Source organism: Danio rerio, chromosome 5, assembly GCF_052040795.2.
Source record: "Danio rerio strain M-AB ecotype USA chromosome 5, GRCz13ab, whole genome shotgun sequence".
NCBI lineage: Eukaryota > Metazoa > Chordata > Actinopteri > Cypriniformes > Danionidae > Danio > Danio rerio.
This window is the reverse complement of record NC_141025.1, coordinates 25742407-25759641: the sequence shown is the minus strand read 5'-3', so window position 1 is coordinate 25759641 and position 17235 is coordinate 25742407. Positions and strand designations below refer to the sequence as shown.

The window sequence follows — 17235 nt, the reverse complement described above, 5'->3', positions numbered from 1 at the left end:
TTCTGTAACAGTACTTTAGCATTAGTCTTTTTATATAATGTCAGTGTGGAATTAGCTTAGCATGTGGTTTAAGTGTAACTGATGGGGAAACGGTCAGACTAGTGTTAAGAAACAGCCGAGGTGGGCTCATACGTTTGCATCCCACACTGTGTTAAGTGCCATGGTTGTGGACCGAGGACTAGGAAACATGTAGCAGATGTCATGTTCTTGTGGAATGTGTCCTGTGCTAGTAATGTTAAAGGCAGTAATAGACTGAACATTGAGACTTGATGAATATGGAATCTCTTGGTAGGACTGTTTGATATTTTTGTCAATGTTTTAGATTTTAAAGGGCTACCTGCTTTTTCTAAAATGAAAACAGATGTGTTTTTTTTTTTTCTTTTAGTAGTTGTAATGTTTCATCAATGAAAAATTAATAAACCGTTTCGAACTACGTCTCAGCATTCTCCTCTTATGTTGAATATTTTATACATCACTTGTGTCTCAAACTCAAGCCAAACGCTCGTGCCACTTTTGAAGCTCTGTGGCGCCATCAACTGGCGAGAAATCAAAACATTACATGATTAAAAAAACAAATTGGTGTGAAACAGAGAATAGCAGTTAAGATTAATTGTAATTAAGTTTAACACGCAAAGTGATAGTTTACCCAAAAATAATATTTACTGTTAATTTATTCAACTATTAATTCACAAAAAAAAAAAACATACATAAAAAACATAACCTTAAACCACAGCATCAGCAAATGGTCTTGAGTTTCAGAAGCTTGCACTATGAGGCTCTATGAGCAAAAGTCGTTCTGTAATTATAAGAGACAATTATTATCATTATTATTTTAAACCATTTTAGACATGATATTGTCAATACATATATATTTTTATCTATTTTGTTATTCTGTTTTAAGGGTTAAGAGGTGACTCTCTTAGACACAGTGACATAGTGTATACTGTATTGTGCAGGAAAGCCCAATTTTTTTCTTATGAAGGGCCAAAAACAAATATCATTGAGAGCCGTGGGCTGAAGATAAACATACCAAACTCATTCATTCATTTTCTTTTCAGCTTAGTCCCTTTATTAATCTGGTGCAATTCACCTATGGTGCATGTCTTTGGACTTGTGGGGGAAACCAGAGCACCCAGAGGACACCCACGCCAACACGAAGAGAACATGCAAACTCCACACAGAAATGCCAACTGACCCAGCCGAGGCTCTTACCAGGAACCTTCTTGCTGTGAGGCGATTGTGCTACCCACTGCGCCACCGTGCGCCATATACCAGACTATATTATATTAAATCTGCCATGAGTAATTTCCTAATTTATTTCATAGTATTTCAAAATAAATAAAAAACATTACTTTGAATCGTATTAACTAATGCAGTATAACTTTTTAAATGATAACTTATTGCAATGAAAAAAAACAATCACATTTATAACACAGTGGAGTCAATGCTGAATACACAAGTCAAGCAGAATCTGCCTTTGACATTGGATGGCATTTTAAACTAAATCTGATTAACTGACACCATTTAAATTGAAATTTCTCTTCAGTTAGCTTTTTGTAGCTTAACAATACAACAAACAAACAAAAGATTAAATTAAATTTGAAATGACTACCTCTAAACCCCAATCATTCTCTTTTCTCAGATGGAATGGCAGGCCAAATCAAAGGTTACCATGGGCCAACTTTGGCCCACTGGCCCTAGTTTGGGCATTTCTGGTAAAGTGTATAGTGAATCATTTGGAAAACTCACTGTGTGACTTGCTGCCACCTACCGGGAAACATTACCTATTAACTGAAAGAATACGAACATTCCTTATAAGTCTCAAACTCGATTCTTGGAGGGCTGCAGCTCTGTACAGTTTTTCTCCAACCCTAATCTAACACAGCTGATTCAAACAATCAATGTGTTCAAGATGGTTGTTGCTATATCGGATATGGTTGCAGCCGGAAGTTAATGAAAATATTTATATTATTTATTAAATTTCCCATTTGTTGTATTTTATCAACGTCTACCTCGACCCTTAACCCAGCCATCACAGTAATGTAAAAACAGTAGTTGTACTGAGTATTATTTATGCTATCTATTAAATTACCAAATGAATATGTTTTAACCCCTACCGCCTCCCCAACCCTAAACCCAATCATCACAGTAGTGTAAAAAATGTATTATGGTTATACAGTGTCATAAAAAATGCTGCTATATTGATGTGCATATCGCACTTCTGGTCAGCCGCGTATCGGATATAGACTTTACCATTCAAGAGACTATTTAGCTGGTGTCAGTTGGAGGTGGTTGGAGCTTATCTATGCAGAGCTGCGGCCCTCCAGGAATTGAGTTTGAGACCCTTGCCTTATTAGATTAAATATTTGTGAAAATCTCAGGATTTTACAATGTGTAATATTATTTTTTTTAGCACAAGCTATTCATTATTGTTTTGAGGGTACTATTGTAATAACAATGACCATTTAACTTTTTAAAAAATTACTTGAGATTAAATGTAATGGTCAAACTTTACAATAAGGTTCCATTAGTTGATGTTTATAAACTAACATGAACAAACTGACAAACAATAACAATCAAGAACATCTATTACAGTTGGCTATTTATTCTTTTGTTGATGTCAGTTAATGAAAATAAAGTTGGTCATTGTTAACTCTCAGTGCATTAACTAATTGTAACAAGCTAAATTTTGGAATTCAATAATGCATTAGCAAATGTTGGACTACGATTAACAATAGCTGTAAAAGTTTGTTCATCCTTAGATCTAGTAAATAAAACTTTAGCTAATGAAGCCTTATTGTAAAGTGTACATATAGGTTACAATATTCTCCAGACTGATGGTTTTACTTCTTAAAAGCAAAATGTATCACCAGAAGCCACATTTTTTTGACACTCAGCTACCAGTAGCCATTGACTTACTTTTCTTTGACTTTTCAGCAAAAATAAATAAACAAACGTATTTCAACTTCTGCTAAAACAATAAACCAACTAACATATTGTAAGGCCAGAGAATAAATTGTCAGCTCATAGCTATTAAAGAAATAGTTTATCGAAAAATCTAAATTCTGTCATTATCCACTCACCATTTGCTTGTTCCAAACCTGTTTGACTTTCTTCACTTGAAGACAATAGAAGATATTTTGAAGAAATATGGAAACCTGTAACCATTGATTTTCAGAGTACTTGTTTTTCCAACAGAAAACAGTTAGTTTTCCAGTTTACAGTTTGTAGCTTTCTTCAAAATATCTCCTTTTGTGTTCAACAGAACTAAAAAATATATATACAGTTATAAGGGTTTGCATCCACTTAAAAATGAGTAAAATTTAATTTGGGGTGAACTATCCCTTTAAAATTTCAAATGTGTTTGAGTAAACTCTTTACGTAAATGTAAATAAAACGAATCATAGACAAAGGCGTCAATTACATCAAGTCCTATAAATACACTAAATTAGTTGAACACATGTTTTGTATAACTCAACAGGCCTACTGCACGAGTACTATGATGTGACGGACTGAACGGTGATTTCTGCTGTGGCGCCTGTGGTCGTCGCTCCAGCTCTCTCTCGGTCCTCTCGCTGCTCTTCATCTCTCTGTCATCATCGGGGAGAGAAAGTGCGCTGTTTCACTCTATCTCTATCTCTCTGCCCCATACCATCCTTCTCGTCCTCCTCAGCAGCCCGTCCATCTCAGCGCATCGGCGGCGAGTTTATGGGGAGAGTGGCCGCTCCCTGCAATAACGGCCCCGGCAGGATCGTGTCCTTTCTCACCGCAGTCCCGTGTTTATCCTGCAAACAGCAGCAGCAGCGGCGGCAGCAACACCATCAGTCTGCGGCAGTGGAGCGGGGCAGGAGGAGGATGAGCGAGCAGGGCAAGAGTGCCGCGTCCACGCCGGCGAGCGGGACACCAGCCCCGGGCTCGGACACCTACAAAGGCTGGCTCTTTAAATGGACTAACTACATCAAGGGTTACCAGCGCAGATGGTTCGTGCTCAGCAATGGACTGCTGTCCTATTACAGGTAACGGTAAAACACGCGCGCGGTCCTTAATATTATGAACATGTGTTAATGTAACTCATTTATTTGGAGAATGTAATATATGAATATACCATAGGCTATATTAAGTAATGTATGGTTTTCTATGGACGAATAGTGTAAACATCTGTCATGTCAATACAGGTCATGAGAGCTGTCAAACACACATGCGGACACTTCTAGTGCACAACATGAGTGTGGACAGATGCGAATCATTATTTACCTCACTTTAAGAGCAAGTGTTTCTTTTAAACCACGTTTTTAAAATGCTATTATGAGCGGATAAACGCATGTCTTACTCATTCAATGTTAGCGTTGTTTTTATTAGCGCGTCGGCTAGCGCTCGTGCTAACATCTATACTGTCATACAACAGCGATACTCTGTGACGCTTACGAGAGAGTCGTTTCACTTTAATATCTGACAGGCGACTTTTGCGTGTGTATGTGGGCGTGTCTTACAAATTTAGGGCTAATCATATTTCTGGCTTAATGTTATGGCGAACTTGGTCATTATTAATTGATACCGGTCAGTTTTCAGCCGCTGGCCAGCTACAGATGTGTTAGCCAGCGTTAGCTTTTAGCCAACGTACACGCAACAATCCAGAACATCCCTTGTAAACATTTGTCATGGTACGCAGTTTTCCTGAAAACATAACAGAACAAATGTCATACATTTGATATCAGCTTCCTATATATGTATATATATATATATATATATATATATATATATATATATATATATATATATATATATATATATATATATATATATATAAATATAAACTAATTCAATTCAATACAATTCCTGACAGTGCCTTAAAGCTGGATTTTAGTGAGTCACATTAATGTAATATATTTTTATGTTTATATGAACACATTTGTTGGAAAATTACACTCAGATCTTTTTTCTCTTTGTGACAGCATCTCAAATGACGGCTTGAGATACCTGATGATGTGAAGCCTCTATGTATGCAGTGATACAGTATCTGTTTAAAATTTAAACCTTCTTCACATGTGTCACCTGTGAGCTCTGCCAGTAACACCTGTTGTTCAGTGGTATTCGTGTTTCATCTCTCCCCATGTGTCAGGAAGACAGGTAGATCAGATGAGGTGACCGTCGCAAACAATTGCTTCATTACAGTTTTCAGGCCTCATGTTAGAAGCATTTAATGATCGAGCCGAGCAGAAATATTGCTCAGTGGAATGTGTAAGTGATTGCTCATTAAGTGGCTCAGTTGATGAAAATCACAGAGAAATAATTATTAGAATATCTGAGCTGTACAGATTAGACGTTTCATATTGCTGGTGATTCTGCAGTTTCTGAGATGTTGCGTAATGTGACCTTGAGGTTACTGAACTTTCTGGCAGACTGCATAGCTGCATATCAAGCATGTTGAAAACATCGCACACTTACATTGTTTCCAGCGAGTCTGTGTTGGAATTTCTCATGGTAGAAAGAGGGGGAAATGGACTTCCTGGAAAAAGTGTTGGAGAAATGTAATGCTCATTATCACAACTCTACAACATGAATGTAATCTTACTCTACAGTTCTAGCATCACAAAATACAAACACCTGTTCTGTTTGTTTGTTTGCTGGACCAGTGTGCGAATCATATATTGATGATCAGGGGGGGTCAACTGTTAGTTTGTGTAATGCTTCAGTCATTTATGTATTTACTTTTAATTACATCTAGTTTGTTAATTAAATTTATTTAAGTGTAAAGCAATTTGAGAAATATTTAGTGTATTCTGATTTACAGTATTCTCTAATTAGCTATTTCAGAGAATTACTTTAGGTTAAACTACAAACTTTTCCAGAGATGGGTTGCGGCTGGAAGGGCATCCGCTGTGTAAAAACTTGCTGGATAAGTTGGCGGTTCACTCCGCTGTGGCGACCCCAGATTAATAAAGGGACTAAGCCGACAAGAAAATGAATGAATGAATGAATGAATGAACAAACTATGAGTCTAATTTGATTTTATTTTCAGGCTAATTGTAGATACAAACACCTATTATAGGAGAAAAAAAGTCTTGCGAACATGATGTCAATCTGTGCTTTAGATCTGCCACTTGCAGACTTTTTCTTCGAGTAGACCAATTGGCACAATTGTGCATTAACAATGGTTTGAACTTCAAATGTATTCTATGTAATCTATTTATGTAATCTATAAATGTAATCTATTTATAATCTATTTCAAATGTATATTAATATTATCTATTATTTACAGATTTTTACAGATCAAAGTGAAATATTTCTGATTATTAGAGAACTGACCCCCCCCATCCCCCCCCCCCCCCCCCCCCCCCCCCCCAAGGGCGATGCAGTGGCGCAGCAGGTAGTGCTGTCACCTCACAGCAAGAAGGTTGCTGGATCGAGCCTCGGCTGGGTCAGTTGGCGTTTCTGTGTAGAGTTTGCTTGTTCTCCCTGCGTTTGCGTGGGTTTTACCTGGGTGCTTCGGTTTCCCCCACAGCCCAAAGACATGTGGTACAGGTGAATTGGGTAGGCTAAATTGTCCAAAGTGTATGAGTGTGTGTGTGGATGTTTCCCAGAGATGGGTTGCGGTTGGAAGGGTATTTGCTGCGTAAAACATGCTGAATAAGTTGGTTGTTCATTCCGCTGGGGTCACTCCAGATTAATAAAGGGGCTAAGCTGAAAAGAAAATGAATAAATAAATGAATGCCAACCCCCTCAATATATCTTGTTTTGACCGCCTTCTGGGGCGATCAAGCATTACTTAGGAGTGGGTCAAACCCTTCAACCCCCCTTTATCTACTATTTTTGCACATGCAAAAATAAAGCAGAAAGAAACCATTGCATTTTTTTTAATTCTGCTTTAAAGCTCTTTTAACTAAACTTATTTGTTGTCAAATATTGTACAGTATACTGAAGCAGCACTTGCCAAAAAGTTTTCTCAAAGTGATTGAGTTTTTTTCCCCCAGAAAGAATATGCCGACTTCAAGTTCAGCTACAATGTGCTCTGAGCCTTTTTTATCACTCCAGACTTCAAGCTGGAAAATAACATGTAAGAAATTTAATCTGAACAAAGACTGTGTAAGAAGTAATGAATAATAACTACTTCGGAATTCAAAGTGATGTAAATTATTCACTCCTATCACTCGTTTATACATGGGATAAATGTGAGGCAAACCATGAACATTAGAATAGACTTGCTTTCTGCTCTTTGATCAATATACATAATATTATACTAAACCAGAAAACATGTATGTTGATAATAACTTTACTTTCATCTGTTTCTTTATGTAGCACAGAATTTAATAGCACAAGTGATAATGAATCATTTTTTATGATGTTGAGTTCAGTTTTACAGTAGTGCCCAAAAGTGAGTGTTTGATTTGCTCAAAATCAGCTTTCATTTACCCTAAAACATGAATGAATTATTTTTAAGTTTGGGAAAAGTAATGGTATTTAACTGACAAAATCATTTGGTGAAAAACAAACTGATTATCACAGAAAACTGTTTACATACTATTTTAATATGTAAAAAAGCTTATAAAAACAAAAAGTTCACTGGTGAAAATAATACATTGACAATAATCAGATATAATCACTTATATTATCAGAGTGTCTGCAGGGTCTTAAATTGTCCCTGCAGACATAGGACGTCAACATGACATCATATGAAGTCATACTCCAACATTGTGGGTATGTCAACTTAAAATCAGCCTAAATTCAACAAAATATTAATGTCTAATCATGTTACTCCTTGACGTTGTGTGGATGTCACCACTGACATCTATCAGACGTTGGATTTTGGTCACTTTCCAACACAAATTAAAAAAATCAACCAAATGTTATTGTAATTTGATGTCATTATTGGACATCAAAATATTGTTGTCCTTAGACACTGGGTAGACCAGGGGTCAGCAACCCGCGGCTCTAGAGCCACATGCGGCTCTTTAGCGATGCCCTTGTGGCTCCCTGAAGTTTTTTCAAAAATGTTCAAAAAGATGGGGAAGGTTAGTATATATTTTTGTTTTAATATGATTTCTATTGGAGGACAAACATTTTTAACGTTTTCCAATGCTGTAAAAGTGTGTAGAATTAATATTTAATTTCAACATTTCTGTCAACGAAGATTTGCGTCATAGCCTGCGACACAGGTTTCTATCAGCAGGGCGGGATGCCAGGCAGGTGGCTGTTGTAAATAAACCGGGAGATAATAAAGCATGGAAAACCGTTCACAGATGGTGACTACATAAAGGAGTCATTCATCAACATATTAGAACACCTATTTGCAGACTTCAAAAACAAAACCAAGATAATACAAAAAATTAAAGATATACCTCTCTCCGCTAAGACAGTGAAGGAAAGGGCTATTAAAATGGCAGGTAACATCACCGATCAGCAAACCAAGGACATTAATTCAGTGCCAGCATACTCAATTGCCTGTAATGTGACCGATATTCAATTCGCTTTAATGCATGAACTCTGATGGGCCGCAAGAAGAAATGATCAAATTAATATCACTGAAAGACCAGAGGCTGTGCTGAAGTGTTTAAATGACAACGAAATAAACACCAACCACCTGATTTCAGTGGCTATTTAATCATGAAGGCTCATTATGTATTTGTAGCCAACTTAGTCATTTTTATAGTAGGCTAATATAGCTACTATAGATACAGCATGTGTTTCCTTTATTATAAGGCTTATATAAGGCTTTACATTTTTTGCGGCTCCAAACATATTTGTTTTTTGTTTTTTTTTGGTCTAATATGGCTCTTTCAACATTTTGGGTTGCCGACCCCTGGGCTAGACATTGAATTTTGGTCAACTTGCCTCATGACCTAAGGCTAACCCATTAACGTCTTGTCATGTTGTGTGCCTGCTGGGGTATTGAATTTCAAAAGCAACAAATAAAAAGTCTTAAATTCACTAAAATATTGTGCTGTAGGTCTTAAATCCTTTTAAACAGGTCTTAATTTTCCTATGTCCAAGTAAAGCTACCCTATCGGGCTGACACCCGACACAACTTTATTTATATATATTTAAGTTTTTTCATTGCAAAGAGATTCAATTCAAACAGCTATAGTTGATATGTTTACTAGAAATTCTCCAAATTGAAGTCCTTTATCAAAGAAAGAAAACTAAAATAACACATTCCTTTACATAATCTTCCATTAATACAAAAACTATATACAGGAGTAACTGGACTATTAGAAAAAATCCTTAGTGTGTAGCCCTGTATGAGTCAAGCATTTCATTCAAAAGGGTCTTAAAAGGGTCTTAAAGGTCTTAATTTTGACCTGCAACCTGCAGAAAACCTGATTAATATGACATTGGTCATTTTGTAAAACATATAAATGGTTTAAATTCAAACAATTAAGCAATGTGCTTAAAACATTAACATAACATCCTCATGCTTTAATAAAAGGGCAAATATATAAGCCAAATGTCACTAGTTATTTGTTCATTGCTGACAATGTAAATCTTTTGTTTTATTTAGTCTTTGCATTGTTTCCAGCTCACCACTTAATAGCTGACTCAGAGCAATGCGTTTCCAAAGCAGCATTAAAGAAAGTTGGTTTACTCCTGCAGTGTTTAATCTTTATAATTGTCTATAAATGCGGCAAGTCTCACTGAAGACATTCAGGAAGTCTATTTCAGAGCCTTCGTCTTGTCAGAAGTGTATTGTGTGCCAACGGTCATCTGGAACAAATGCTTATCAGATGGTCATGAGGGTCATCGTGATAGCGTCATAGGGTAGATCTGTAGTCAAGCGGCTAATGAAATAAGGCCAAAGGCTCTTGTAAAAGCACTGAAGCAACGTCCGTCAGTCCATATCTCCAGTGGGCAGCCCTTCACAGTGTGGCCCACAGGGTTTCCCTCCACCCACCCTGGAGAGTCTGAAGGGGAAAGCGACACTCAGCTGACTCTGAAAGAGAAGAAGCATGTGTCTTGCTGCTCTCCTCTATTAATAGTCTATTATGGTGGAAGGTGATTGCAGTGGTGTAAAGCTAGATCTGCTTGTCATCAGAGAGTTTGGCAGTAGTTCACGGGTAGGCAAACACAATGGAGTGTCTGGATAACGTGCTGCGCTCATGTCTGCCAAATCAACCTGCCAAATCGGGGTTGCTGAAGAGAGCAACAGAAAATGTGTAAATACGTTTCAGTGCTAGTGTATAAAGTCATTTTGAAGAATTGCTTGACAATTCCTTTAAATGAAATAACTCGGTTAGTATTGTTTTCTATGAAACTACATTTCTGCCATTGTTTACTCCTTTTTTGTTGTTCTTATATATATTGAATTTAGGTCTGCTTTGACCCAGAAGAGATGCATACAAATAGTAAGGTAATGAAGTCCCTTCAAAATCCCCTCAAATTACACATTATTTGATTTTTTCATTTTATTTAGGAGAATTATAGAGAAAAGACTATTAAAAAGATTAGAAGATGGAGATATTTAAAATATATATTTTGGAGAAAGCTAAAAACCTGTAACCATTGACTTCCACAGTAGGAAAACCAAATTAGGTTGACATCAGAACCCAACGTCAGGCATCATGTTTTAGCCAAGTACAATGCAATCCTGGATTAACATCTATGTTTATCCTGGAACATAATTTTTGTTAAAAAATAAACCCCTAAACCAAACCATAACTGTAAATTATTCCCAACATCAAAGGGGAATAATAGTTAGATGACAATCATGTAGAAATGCATAAATCTAACCTAACCATAAGATTAAACCTAACATAAACGGTTAATTGATCCCTCAATTCTGATTGGCTGATTGGAATGTAGTTCTGCAGCATCCCATCACTCTCCTTGGTCAAATAGCCCTTAGACAGCTTGGATGTGTGTTTGGGGTCATTGTTCTGTTGAAAAATAAATGATGGTCCAACTAAACGCAAACCGGATGGAATAGCATGCCGCTGCAAGATGCTGTGGTAGCCATGCTGGTTCCGTATGCCTTCAATTTAGAATAAATCCCCAACTGTAAAGCACCCCCACACCATCACACCTCCTCATCCATGCTTCACGCGGTGGGAACCGGGTATGTAGAGTCCATCCATTCACCTTTTCTGCATCGCACTAAGACACAGTGCTTGGAACCAAAGATCTCAAATTTGGACTCATCAAACCAAAGCACAGATTTCCACTGGTCTAATGTCCATTGTGTTCTTTAGCATGTACAAGTCACTTATGCTTGTTGCCTGTCCTTAGCAGTGGTTTTCTAGCAGATATTTTACCATGAAGGCCTGATTCACACAGTCTCCTCTTAACAGTTGTTCTAGAGATGTGTCTGCTGCTAGAACTCTGTGTGGCATTGACCTGGTCTCTAATATGAGCTGCTGTTAACCTGCGATTTCTGAGGCTGTTGACTCCGATGAACTCATCCTCTGCAGCAGAGGTGACTCTTGGTCTTCCGTTCCTAGGGCGATCCGCATGTGAGCCAGTTTCTTTGTAGCACTTGATGGTTTTTGTGACTGCAATAAGGGACACTTTCAAAGTTTTCCCAATATTTTCAGACTGACTGACCTTAATTTCTTAAAGTAATGATGGCCACTTGTTTTTCTTTACTTCTGCTTTTTTCTTGCCATAGTACAAATTCTAACAGTCTATTCAGTCGGACTGTCAGCCGTGGATCCACCTGACTTCTGCACAACCCAACCCCATTTATAAGGCCAGAATGCCATTTATTAAACCTGACAGGGAACAACTGTGTAGTGAAAACCATTTCAGGTGACTAACTCTTGAAGCTCATCAAGAGAATGCCAAGAGTGTTCAAAGCAGTAATCAAAGCAAAAGGAGGCTACTTTGAAGAACGTAGAATATGACATATTTTCTGTTGTTTCCCACTTTTTTTGTTATGTATATTATTTCACATGTGTTTATTCATAGTTTTGATGCCTTCAGTGTGAATCTACAATTTTCATAGTCATGAAAATAAAGAAAACTCTTTGAATTAGAAAATATGTCTAAACTTTTGGTCTGTTCTGTATATGGACAGTTGATGTCAGAATTAATAGCCCCCCTTTAAATTGAAAGTCTTATTTGTCTTTTTTTCCCGGCTAGAATAAAAGCAGTTTTACATTTTTTTAAATCAATTTTAAGGTCAATATTATTAGCCCCTTTAAGCTATATATTTTTTCAATAGTCTACAGAACAAACCATCATTATACAATAAGTTGCCTAATTAACCTAACCTGCCTAGTTAACCTACTTAACCTAGTTAAGCATTTAAATTTCACTTTAAACTGGATAGAAGTGTCTTTAAAAATATCTAGTAAAATACTATTTACTGTCATCATGGCAAAGATAAAATAAATCAGTTATTAGAAATGAGTTATTAAAACTATTATGTTTAGAAATGTGTTGAAAAAAATCTCTTCGTTAAACAGAGATTGGTGAAAAAATAAAAGGGGCTAATAATTCAGGGGGGCTAATAATTCTGACTTGAACTTTAGGTAATGTGTTTATGGCTGTATTATGGAGTTATGTCTGTAAATGTAAAAATAGTGTACAGGTTGTCAATGAATTTTTGAGGGCTAAGTTTTATTAAGATTGTCCATGTACTGACCTTTTATTGAAGGACAGCTGAGCATGTGCACTACACACTACACCAAATGCACTCAAATAACTGTTTTTATGTCTACATTTTATTAGTCTAATAGTGGTCAGTATATTGCAAGTCAAGCAGGTGGAAAGACTTTACAACTCAAATCTGCTTCATGTTGCTAAATATGCACAATTACTACACCCCCCGCAGTTAAATGCAGAGCACTTGCTCTCTTGAGAGTGCTCTGTATCAGCAATTTCTTACTTTCTGCTGATATCAGTCTAACGGCCATAAACGGCCATTCAGTTAGAAATCCACAGAAAAACTTTGGGCCCATACAATATACTCCACATAGCAAATTGGTATAGAGAACAAGGCTGCATGATACTGGGAAACTATGGGATATGTGATGTATAAATGTCCGATATAACATTTCCCTACACTGAAAACCCTAATAACTAAATTAATTGAGGAAACTCATTGCCGCAATTTAATTGGGTAATGAAGTATCCTAAAACTTGCATATTTAAGTTTATTTAACTTGCTGGTTTTATAGACTATACTAAAATTGTTCAGTTCACCAAACTTAGTTCAGTCTACAAAACCAGCAAGTCAAATAAACTTAAATATGCAAGTTTTGGGAGACTTCATTACTTAATTAAATTGAGGCAATGAGTTTACTCGATTAATTTAGTTCAGTCAACTTATTAGGGTTTTTAGTGTAGAGAAATAAAATTTGTATTAGCTTTAGATCTAATTCAACCTAATTCTGGCTAAAACATTTAGTGCAAAACACTGAATGACTAAAAATATAAATAAAAAAATGTCAACCATTGAAATAAAAAATAGAAAATTATTTAAAGTTATTATTCATTGTCATTTCTCTCGCCTGTCTTTACTCCTGCCAAAAGTATTTCATTTCTGGTCTTTGCTCTGGGGCACTGTATTCACTTTTAGGCACAGTCTGGCCAATAGTATAATAGCATCTTCTGAGATGTGGGTATAAACCAAGCGGCAACCTCCCACTCTCCTCGTGAAGCTAATAAGCAAGTAACTGAAACTGCAATTCATCGACATGCCTCTGGGGGCTGGCTCCAGGAAGTCCAGATGTTCACTGACTGCAATGCTAAATTGGCCAATTTTACAGCTGATAAAAACATGTTTACAGCCTGGTACAAAAGATGGTTTTGGTGCATATAGCTAATATTACCCTTTATGATAGCTGTGAGGGGGTGTATGTTTTATAACTCATTTGTTTCATTTTTATTAAGTTATATTAAGTCTGCATTTAAGGACAATGGCGTGGCCACTTGAGTGACAGCTAGGTCTTGCTGGTCGCCGTCATGTTATTACCGGCTGATTAGCTGCTGGACTCGGCATATCGTATTTTTGTTTTGTTTCATGTGGCTTTACACAGTTGCCTTTTGGAATTAGTTCCTACTATTATCAGATAATATGGCATGCTGTGTGCACTTTATTGTGCTCACAAACCATTCAAGTTGCCTCCTTTTCCCAGGTGAGCGAAATGATTTACTTACTGTATATACCATATCTACAAATGTATTTGTTTTATTGAAGTTTATTATTATTTATAATTTTCTTTAGACCTATAATGCATTAGTTGTAGCTGCATTTGGGCTCTTCAGAAACCTATGGGTGACTTCACGGATACTTCGTCCATATCTTTTACAGTTGTAAGAATTGAAATATTACAAATATTCTGATATCTTTGACAATTCAAATCATGAGCTGAAGACAGGGCCAATGGACTCCACAACCCACCAGGGGGGAATGCGTGAAAAACCAGTTCCTGCTGCATTTGCATCTGACTATGCTGAGACTCAGCTTCATCCCCCCAACTCACGCATATGGTCATTTCAATGTTTGAATGTTTTAGATTAACCAAACTGACTTTAATTATCATGTTTGATATCATTTGAAATGTCTCAGTGCGATTGGTACAATGGTCTCATTCTCTCAGAAATAGATATAATCAACACAATAAATATATAACTTCAGGCATCTTTTGAACCACTGTGAAGGGTGTGACTTTTTACACACACCCCCTTCCTTGAGGGAATTCTTGGATTATTTAAGGCAAGGTTTGAGAAAAACTCAGGGCGATTCTGCTTACCCAGATCAGCCCATAACGTGGAGCCCAGGCTCCACGTTATGTAAAATTTACACGTTATGTAAAAAGTCAGGAATGCATCTTTTAATCTTGCATTTATCTTTGATAATTTGATGTTTTGTATTGATCGTTTATGAATTGACTGATTGAATTGGCATAATACATTTAACAGACTAATAAATTGTTATGTTTTAAACTATTCAAACCTCGTGTTATTATCACTGATAAATGTTGTTGTCCATAGCACTACAAGCCACTATACAGGTTAGTAACGGACTAAAACATGTTAGACGGAGCAGCGTGGCACGCTATACAATGTTGTTAGAGATCCGACTAGCAAATTGGGATTATTTCATGTATACGTAGACTGCAAAAGGCCAACTATGGGTTTTCTATTTAGAACAACAAAATATTGTTGAAACTACTTTAAATGTGAATATTTAGGCCTTCATCTACAAATTTATAATCCTGTGCGATTATTATTAAAATACTTTGTCTTGATTAAGTAGATAACAGATCTATGGGGACCACATAAAAATCTCCTAAATTGAGTAAGTAGGGTTCTGCCTTTTTAGGAGTGTGGTTAATCGCCTCTGTTTAATGACCAAGACTGACAAGCTTGTATTAAGAGATTGTATACCCGGCCGGTGCAAGACTCGAGATGCTATCGGAATCTGAGTAAATGAGAATAAGGTATAATAACAAAATAAAAGAATATTCAATCATAATCTAAAATAATGTGAAAGGAAACAAAATAATCTTATCAATGTTTTATAATTGGAGTCAGATAAAACGAGGATAAACATATTAATATTCTAAACCATCTCATACTAAAATTGGAGTCAGATATGAGTTAAGTTTAATATAAATCAACATTGTGCACTGGAAAGACCGAACATGCAGTGAACCTTCATCCACCATTGGATACCGTCATTGGACTAACTGGCTGGACCCTACACAGTCTATGGTTTAAACATTGCAAGGCCCCATCTGATTGGACAACTTTGGATAAACATCCTATAAACGCTTGGTACATAAAAAAGTCAACCCTCTTTGCAAAATGGATATTGCATATACAATTATCATAATAATGATGAATTCAAATTTCTAATTGTGTTTCTCACAAGTGGAATAGAGATCTATTTGTGCAGTACAGTATGCACAACATTAACACTCTGATATTATTTTTCCTGTGGTTGCAAAGATGATTTTTTTATTGAAGTAGGCTAACTTGAAACTTCATGAATATTGATTATTTGTTTTGCCTCCTGGTCATAGTAGTTAATCCACACCTCATGAGCATTGGCTTTGATTATTTGCCACCACAAATTTTTGCTTCTCCTATTTCATTGGTCTATATGAGGGGTGTCAAATTCAGTTCCTGGAAGGCCGCAGCCCTGCACAGTTTAGTTCCAGCCCTGCATCAGCACACTTACCTGTATAGGTTTCAAGCAAGCCTAAAGAACTCAATTTGTTTGATTAGTTGTGTTTAATAAGGGTTGGAACTAAGAGCTGCGGCCCACCAAGCACTGAGTTTGACACCTGTGGTCTATGTGCAATTTAAATTTGATGTCATTGTTCGTTAATTTGTGCATTTTTGGTAAATCATTCATTCATTTATTTTCCTTCTATTCATCAGGGGTCACCAAAGCGGAATGAACTGCCAACTTATCCACCATATGTTTTACACCGCAGATGCCCTTCCAGCTGCAACACAGTACTGGAAAACATCCATAAACACTCATCCACACACATACACAATGGCCAATTTAGTTTTTTCAATTCACCTTTAGCGCATTTCTTTAGACCTGGAGGAAACCCATGCAAACACGGGGATAACATGCAAACTTCACACAGAAAGGGCAATTGACCCAGCTGGGACTCAAACTAGTGACTTTCTTGCTGTGAGGTGACAGTGCTAACCACTGTGCCACCGTGTCGCCCCTGTTTGTAAATCATCCGCAGAAATTTCCATGCCTATCCGCGATGTTTTGGAATTGCCGACTTGCATAAATTTTCCCCAGTTTGGTAAATCTTTTCCTATGTGCTTATGCAATTATATAGAACATTCAGCCATGTAGTATATAAGTTTAGTGTCATCCCAAATGGAACCCTAACTTTTTTCCAAACAGAAATAGATGACCAAACTACCAAAATAGTAGTCTACCTTTCATGAGTACTTCATTTGTCAAAAGTTTTTTTTTTTCTTCAGTAGAATAAGTCATCATGTTCTCCCCGTGTTCTTGTGGGTTTCCCCCGGGTGCTCTGGTTTCCCCCATAGTCCAAAGACATGCGCTATACTGTATGTAGGTGAATTGGGTGAGCTAAATTGTGTGTAAATGAGAGTGTATGTTTCCCAGTGATGAGTTGCAGCTGGAAGGGCATCCACTGCATAAAACATATGCTGGATAAGTTGGCAGTTCATTCCGCAGTGGCGACTCCTATTAATAATAGATTAATAAAGGGACTAAGCCGAAAATAAAATGAATGAATAAGTACATCACACTTAATCATTTTAGAATTTTCAGTCTGAATGCACTGCTTACACTAT

The 17235-nt window shown here is 36.8% G+C and overlaps 1 protein-coding gene across 9 annotated transcripts in view; it reads left to right on the top strand.

The window, feature by feature from the left end:
• The first annotated feature begins 3624 nt into the window (after positions 1–3624).
• Positions 3625–17235, top strand: part of osbp2b (oxysterol binding protein 2b) — a 142362-nt gene continuing 128751 nt past the window's right edge. For 8 of the 9 annotated variants that reach the window (XR_015490362.1, XR_015490361.1, XR_015490356.1 and 5 more), the window contains exon 1: positions 3625–4016. Coding sequence is in view for 2 of the 9 variants with exons in the window: in XM_087252258.1 (XP_087108384.1) it covers positions 3709–4016 (308 nt within the window). In the remaining 7 variants the exon portion in view is untranslated. The remainder of the gene's footprint in view (positions 4017–17235) is intronic. The other variant, NM_001122748.1, reaches the window with a different exon arrangement.